The sequence below is a fragment of the Fukomys damarensis genome, unplaced genomic scaffold (assembly GCF_012274545.1).
Source record: "Fukomys damarensis isolate Sample0158 unplaced genomic scaffold, DMR_v1.0_HiC HiC_scaffold_39, whole genome shotgun sequence".
Lineage (NCBI taxonomy): Eukaryota > Metazoa > Chordata > Mammalia > Rodentia > Bathyergidae > Fukomys > Fukomys damarensis.
Genome location: NW_022900951.1, coordinates 127,701,150 through 127,709,371, shown reverse-complemented (window position 1 = coordinate 127,709,371; position 8,222 = coordinate 127,701,150). Strand labels below are relative to the sequence as shown.

At 52.5% G+C, this 8,222-nt stretch overlaps 1 protein-coding gene across 1 annotated transcript; it reads right to left on the bottom strand.

Moving 5' to 3' along the window:
* Positions 1–2,110: 2,110 nt before the first annotated feature.
* Taz (tafazzin) lies at positions 2,111–8,216 on the bottom strand (the record flags this gene model as incomplete). Its single annotated transcript, XM_010638815.2, has 10 exons — positions 2,111–2,877; positions 2,960–3,037; positions 3,694–3,746; positions 3,878–3,940; positions 4,101–4,142; positions 4,210–4,290; positions 7,153–7,238; positions 7,346–7,391; positions 7,865–7,993; positions 8,117–8,216. Coding segments are annotated over 10 exons (780 nt in total), but the record flags the coding sequence as incomplete, so codon positions are not given.
* Between the last annotated feature and the right edge of the window lie 6 nt (positions 8,217–8,222).

Sequence of the window (8,222 nt, the reverse complement as noted above, 5' to 3'; positions counted from 1 at the left end):
GTGTGTCACTCCAGTTCCTTCTGCAACATCTTAATTACCATAATATCAATAATAAAACCTAGTACCTGATGGAGCAAGCCCTCCCATCTTGTTCTTTTTGTTGCTGATATTTTTTTAGCCAGGGTCTCAGTACTCACTATGTAGCCCAGGCTGGCCTTGAACTCACAATTCTCCTGCCTCAGCCTCTTGGGTACTAGGATGACAGGTAAGCATCACCACACCTGGCTCAAACCGAGGGAAATTTTATTATTAAAATTTAAATATATATAATGATCACATTCATCAAGAGATTTATACCTGTACATGATATAGCTTGATTCCTTCTTTTATCCCAATCCCCTTCCCTTCCTTCAACCTCCCTTCCCCAATTTTGTATGATTTTTTTCTTTCTGGTACCAGGGATTGAACTTGGGACCTTGCACTTGTGAGGCAGGCAGCAGAACCACTGAGCTAAATTCCCCAGCCCTCCTTCCCCAATTTTAATATTGTATTTTTTTTTTTCTTGAGACAGGATCTCGCTGTGTAGCCCAGGCTGGCCTAGGACTCATGGTGATCCTCCTGCCTCAGCCTCCACAGTTGTCTGCCATTGGCATTTGTGCTCCTCTCCATTATTAGTTCCTATGTCATCCTTTCTGCTCTTATTTACATTACTGATTTACTTTTGTGGTGGCAGGGATCAGACCCAGGGCTTTGCATATGCCAGGCTGACCATAACTCCTCCCTTCTACCTTCTTTGGTTTAAGCCATGTTTCTAACTTTTTATTTCATTTTATTTTTTAGACAGGGTGTTGCTGTATAGTACAGGCTGGTCTTAAACTGTGTAGCCCAGGCTAGCCTCAGACTCAGGAATACTCCTGCCTCAGCCTCCCCAGTGCTGCGATTATAGGCGGGCACCATCACACCAGCTGTTTCTAACTTTTTTTTTTTTTGTTTCGGGGATCAAACTCAGGACCTTGAGCTCGTGAGGCAGGCACAGTACCACTGAGCTAAATCCCCAGCCCTGTTTCTAGTTTTTGAAAGAGATGCCCAGCTCACTAATTTCCACCCTTCCTTCTTTCCTAACATAAATTTAAGGCTACAGATTGCCCTCTGAAAACTTTATTCACTGCATTCTGCTAGGTCTGTGGTAATGTTCTGATTCCCTCTCAAGTCTAAATAATTTTGCCCAGTGTGGTGGGGCACACCTGTCTTCCCAGCACTGGGGAGGCTGAGGTAGTAGGATCACTGGAGTTCAAAGCCAGCCTGGGCCACATAGCAAGCTCAACGTCAACCTGAACTACATAGCAAGACCCTATCTCAAAGGAACAACAAACAAATTGAACATAAATATTTAATTTCAAGTATAATTTTTTGTGGGATGGGGACTTAGCTCAGTGGCACCACACCGGCCTTGCAAGTGCAAGGTCCTAAGTTTGATCCTGGGTACCCCCGCAAAATATATATATATAAAATAATAATAATAAAATAATTTTTCCCTATGGGTTTAGAAGTATGCATGTGAGCCAGGCATGGTGGTATACACCTATAATCCCAGTTACTTAGGAGGGTGAGGCAGGATAGCATTTTTGTGGTTAGCTTGAGCAACTTTTTGAGACTGCATCTCAAAATATAAACAAAAATAAAGGGCTGGGGCTGCATATCAGCGCTCCCTGGGTTTGGCCCCCAGCACCGCATCACACGCTTATGCAGACATGTTGCCCCAGCAGCCTGACTGCTGTCCCCTGAAGGGCCTGCCTGCTCACAAACTCAAGCCTTGGCTGGTTTCTGGGAATTTGGACTCAAAGTCAGTACCAGCACCCTAACTATGCTCACACTTGGTTTAATATTTTTTTGCACTACTACAGATTGAACCCAGGGCTTTCACACTTGATGTGGGAAGATCTTGATGTACCCAGGACTGAGTCCTGCCTTCTTTTTGTTTGAATTTTTGTTTTGTTTTTTGAGACAGGGCTTTGCTATGTAGCCTAGGCTGGTCTCGAACTGTGATCCTCCTGCCTCAGCCTCCCAAGTACTGGGATGACAGGTGAGTGCCACCATACCCAGCAAGTCCTGCCTTCTTTTCCAGAGGTCTCCGCCCATTCTCATCCCTATAGAGAGGCCAGAGGTTCAATGGCACAACACAAATGCTTTATTGTTTAAAGAGAAATCCTGACCCGGGCCAGGAGGGCTTCGAGAGCAGGAAGGGTGACAGTCAGTGGCCCTGCACAGGGCAGGCAAGGCTCACTCAGGCAAAACTGGATGGGCTAATCTTCTGCTCTTGCAGCCTGCAGGCCACTGTGGACACCCTGCCTGGGGCCAGGGCCAAGAGTGAGGAATCTGGACTTCAAGAAGGAAGACACGGGAGCTGGGCCTGGTAGCACATACCTGACATTCCAGCACTCAGAGGCAGAGGCAGGAAGATTGCTACAAGTGCCAGGCTACTGGGCTACAAAGTGAGTTCATACTGGCCTGAACTACAGAGCAAAACCTTGTCTCAAAAAAAGGGAAGGAAGACATGGCAACAGGCATCCCTGAGGAGGTGGTAAGCAGCTTCTGGACTGGCAAGTGGGCAGGGAGAGCCAGGCTAGATGGCCTCAGGGGTTGCCCTCCCAATGCCAGCCCTGGGAATAGCCCTGTCTCAGCCTCCTCTGGCTTCATGGCCCAGGGGCCAGCAGCACAGAGCCCTTCCTTGGGCTGCAGCACCAGCTGGAAGCAGGCACCAGACAGGGTCTATGCCAACCTGGAACCACCCCAAGCCCAGCACACTGACTGTGCTGCCAGTGGCCGGGCTTGGGCCTAACTCTGCAGCTGCAGGTGGCTGTGCAGCTGCTCAGCCTGGCTCTTGAGGCGCTGGAACTCTTCCTGGATGAAGTCAGTCAGGGCCTTGCGCATCTCCACCTGGGGGCGAGGACCGGGCTGGCCTGGACATGGGGACCTCGGGTGGCACCCTGGCAGACCAAGGGGCTGGGGGGAAACTCACAGCTGACTTGTTCTCCGCCCGGAGCCGCTCGAGCATGGGCAGCGCACTGAAGGGCTTCCCGATGAGCACAGTGATTTTCTGTGGAGGGAGGCGGCTGCTGGACGACAGGGAGCAGGGAGCCATCGCTGTCCCTGCCCTTGCCACCCTGGAGCCAGAGCTGAGTCCTCCCTCCCAGCCCCCGCATGGTCTCCCCCTTTAAAACAAGCAGCCAGGAGCCGGAGATTTAGCTCAGTGGTTCCGCTGCCTGCCTCTCAAGAGGAAGGACTTGAGTTCAATCCCTGGTACCAAAACAAAACAAAACAAGCAGCTGGAGGGCTGGGGATGGAGCTCAGCAGTACAGTGCCTGCCTGGCAAGTGCAAGGTCCTGAGTTCAATCCTTGTACCAAAAAAACTAAAACAAAAAAACAAGCAGCTGGGAATGGGTGTGGTGGTGCACACCTGTAATCCCAGCACTGGGGAGGCTGAGGTACGAGGACCTCCCTGATTTCAAGGTCAGCCTGGGCAACACAGTGAGATCCTGTCTCAATAAACCAAATGAATTAAGCTATTGTAGTGCTGGAACCCATTCGAGATGACCTGTCCCATTCTGACCCCGAGGCCTGTCCCTGCCCCTCATTCCAAAGGCTCTGGGGCCAGATCTCCACCCTGGTCCTCTGAAGAATGGACTGGGACATATACGGCAGGCAGGCAGGCAGGCAGCAGACAGATGGACATAAGTAGTGGCAGTGTCCTACCTGTCCGAAGCGAGGGAAGTAGGGTGGGCTGTTAGGAAGGACGTCATTCATTCCTGCAGCACAGGACACAGAAGGCCACACGTTGCTTTGGAGCCACAGATGGCCTGGGAATAGAGGGCCTGGGTGGCCCAGCAGAACCCCCATGCTCCTCCCAGGGAGCCCCTCGCCTGTCACCCGGGCTCACCGACATGCCACAGTGGCAGGATGATGGGGTTCAGATGACACTCAGCAATCAGGCGCCCGATTCCTGCCAGGGGAGTGGCAGAAGGGCTGGCATGGGCTTTGCCCAGCTGCCCTGCCCACCCCTAGTCAGGGTCACGCTACCAGCCCCCAGTCAGATCCACTTGCTGGGTAACCCTCGAGTCACTGCCTAGCCCCAGCCCCTGCTTCCCACACGCCTGGCTCACCCCACTTGAAGCGCAGGAACTCAGAGCTCATGTTCACCTTCCCTGCAGAGGAAGTGCAGTGAGGCCAGGCCCAGGGTCCCCACAGCCCAACCCCTGCAGCCCCACCCACCTTCCGGGAAGATGTGCACCCAGTCGCCGTGGTTGAGCTTGTCTAGGATGAAGTCCATGCCCCGCTGGTAGACGCCATCTCCTGCAGAGAAGGACCTGTCCCCGTCAGTCTTCACCCTGCACACCCTTCACCCAGACACACACGTCCTGTGCTGGGACAGAGGTGGCACTCCAGGACTCTTCATGTCCATTGCACCTTACACAGACACCCTGTGATGACCAGGTGACTGTGCCAGGGCCTGCTCCACCCTGGCCACCATGGCCTTTGACTTGGGAATTGAACAATAACTTATCAGCTAGCATTGTGGTGCACGCCTGTCACCCCAGCCCTCAGGAGGCTCAAGCAGGAGGATAGCTGAATTCAAGGACAACCTGAGCTAAACAGTGAGGCCCTGTCTCAAAACACCAAAAATAGGGCCGGGGATTTAGCTCAGTGGTGCTGCTGCCTGCCTTGCAAGCACAAGGTCCCAAGTTTGATCCCCGGTACCAAAAAACAAACAACAACAAAAACCCACCAAAAATAAAGCCAAGCGTGGTGGGGCATACCTGTAATCCCAGCACTCTGAGGGAGGAGGATTGTTGTGAGTTTGAGGCCAGCCTGTTTTGACCTACATAGTGACATCCTGTCTCACAAGAACAAAAAACAAAAACAACGCCTCAAAAAATAAAATAAAGCAGGGAGACACAGCAGATACACTGGGACCACCTGTGGCCAGTGCACTAACAGCAGCCTCTTACCCTATTCTCTGTAAGGCCGATTCTAATCAGGGATATATTGGTCTCATTACAGCTGAAGCTGGGACCTAGAGGCTGGGCATGCACGGGGTCTCCTGCTTGGGGTTGTGGTCTGCAGCAGGTGCTCATGGTGGGTGCGGCTCTTTCTCTGCCAGTGCCCATCCAGAGTTTAGCACCAGGATGTACAAGTAGCTTTTGCCAATGCTGGGTCTACTCAGCATCACTTGCGCCAAGCCCCCATGCACTGGACTGTCACGTCCCAGAGCATGGGCTCAGGGACAGGGAAGGGCAAGGCATGCTGAGTATGTCCTGCGTACCCAGCCCTGTAATTAAAGCTTTGGGCAGGTCACATGTGCATGATCAGTAACTTGTCCCTGCCGCTCTTTCCCTGCTGGTGCTTGGGATTAAAGTTGCACTTTCTTTTTCTTTTCTTCTCTCTCTCTCTTTTTTTTAAGTACCAGGGATCGAACCTTGTGCTTGTGAGGCAGGCGCTGAAACCACTGAGCTAAATCCCCAGCCCTTCTTTTCTTCTCTTCTTTGTGTGTGTGTGTGTGTGTGTTTGTGGTACTGGACCAGGGCCTTCACACTGAGCTACATACTCAAGCTTTTGGTTTTTGGTTTTTTTTGTCTTTTTTTGAGGCAGAGTCTTGCTAAATTGCCCAGGCTGGGCTCAAACTTGCCTCTCAGAGTGCTGGGGTTACAGGTGTGCACCACCACACCTGGCTATACGAGGATTTGCCATATTTTACTTTGGCCAATGGGAAATAATAAACAACCCCCTTGACTTCCTACGTCCTTTGGTTCCTTTCTCCTCCCTCTTCTCCCTCACAAGCAACCCTAGAAGAAGACTAACCACTCCTACTGTCCCTCACTGCTGTGCCACCAGCCCTCCTGGGCCACAGAAGGCCACTTCTCGTGGCCATCAGTCCATGGAAATGGCTTCTCTAGGGTCACCAATGGCATCAATGCTGCACAGGCCCCTGGTTCACTTTTCTCTCTAGCTGTCATTCTCTGCCACCTTGGTGACTTCTCCCTCTGTGCTCAGAGGAGCCATCCAGGACTTCTGCTCTTTCCACACTCCCTCTGGACTCTCAGCTCTGTGTTTGCAGCTGAATCCCAGTTTTTTGTTGTTGTTTTTTAGGGTTTTTTTATTAAATAATTTTATTGGTACATTTAAGGTATACAATGTAATGACATTCATCATTGGAAATTTGCACCTTTACATAATCCATGTTGGTTCTTATTTTGTTTTTTAGTTTTTTGAGACAACATCTCACTACGCAGCCCAAATGGGCCTCAAACTGATAGTGATCCTCCTGCCTCAGGGTCCCAGAGGCTGGGGTGACAGGTGTATGCTACTACACCTGGATAAGAGTCCAAAATTCTTAACAAGATTATTCCAGAACCTCCCCATTCTTCCTACAGCCTCTGTTTCCTGCCTCTCCAGTACCTGGCACCTGTGTGCCCAACACCTTTCCCTTCCTCTCTGCTTCCCCAGAGGAGAGAGCAATCTGGATTTGAACTATAGCTTTGCCACCTCTCACCTTGTGTTACCTGGCCAGCCGCTTAAACTCTCACAGCTCAATCTGGAGAATGGGGATTAAAATGGCCTTCCCTTGGTCTACCTATCACTGCAGCCCTCAGGAAAGAGGCTGAGGCAGGAGGATCACTGCAAGTTTAAGGCCAGCCTGGGCTACACAGTGAAACCCTGTCTCAAAAATCTAAAATAAGACAAAACAGGGCCAGGGATGTATTAGCTCAGTGGTTCTGCTGCCTGCCTCACAAGCACAAGGACCCGAGTTCGATCCCCTGTACCAAATAAAATAAAACAAGACAAAACAAAGGTCCCTCCCTCAGGGAGTTCATGAGTGCTAACAGGGACCACTTGACCTCAGACCTGTCCCCCCACTAGCCTGTCTGTTCTCCCAGAAGCAAAACCCGCTACGCTTGTAATGCACGCTACTGCTATCTCAGGCAGGTGACACCAACTGCCACAAGTGAGGCGCCCACTGACCTCCCTGAGTCCTCACACCAGGGCCTCACACTCCTGATCCCCAAAGCACTCCCACCTCGGCAGCTCTGGTCACCTCCATGCCATGCAATACCAACCCGGCTGGCAGACAGCCTGTCGTACACAGGCCACTCAGAGACAAGAACGAAGTGCAGCATCCCCACCCCCGGGAGCCTGGACACCGCAGGCACAGCTCACCTCGGCACACAGGCACACACTTGCCCAGACTGAAGAAGCGCGAGTGCAGCTCCTTGGTGAAGCAGATGTCCGCCGCCGCTGGGGTCCTGGGGCAAGGACAGGCCGGGTCACCACTACCACCCAGGTCTGACTGCAGCTGCCACCTGGTGGGGGGGGTAAACCTGGGCAAGGCCAGTGGGCAGGGCCTGCTCACCAGCGCATGAGCTTCAGGTTCCAGATGTGGCGGAGCTTCAGGATCCCTAGGTAAGGAGAGAAGAGGCTTCATGCCTGACTCACCTTCCTTCAGAATGTGTTCTTGGTCACCTCATGTTAGTAGCATCTTCTAGCTTCCCCTACCCATATATCTTACTCATCAAGGAGTGGGAGCCACCTCCCTCCTTGGTACATCCTGACAACTTCCATTCTTCTCGTTTGTTCTTTGAGACAGGGTCTCACTATGAAGCCCAGGCTGGCCTCACTCACGGCAATCTTCCTGCCTCAGCCTTGCCCTATAGCCACTTTCTTGTTCCTTTTTTATTTCCAAGACCCCAGGGGATGCCCAAGGGACCACAAATGCAATTCGTTCCCCCAGAGGCGGAGCATCTCAGACTCAGGAATGCCAGGGCTGTACAAGGGGCCCAGGGGGCAGTAATTTGTGCTGGTATTGTTTGCCTGGCCCGGCCCTCCTGGCTTCCTTCTCTGCAACCCCGTGCCCAGCACTCGGCCCAAGTACCCCAGAGGTGAGGGTCGTCCATGCAGGATTGGTGGTTGGAAACGGTGATGAGGGGCGTGGTGGGGCTTCGGTTCTCGATGAGCTCGTACAGCACCTCCTTGTTATGGACCATGAGGTGGTTCATATACTCTGAGGGGACAAGGGGGGTCGGTCTTCCTCCGGGATGGGTCAACGCTGTCCCCAACCCCAAGCTCCAGCTCTGGCCAGCGTGGAGACACCGGTCAGACTGTGTCTTGGCCATGGGCCACTCACTGGTCCAGAAGCAGCTGTAGGTGCCCACCAGGCCCATGACGACGCCACTGGCCAGGGTCCAGGTGAGCGGCGGCACGGCTGGGAACGGCCAGCGCACATGGAGGGG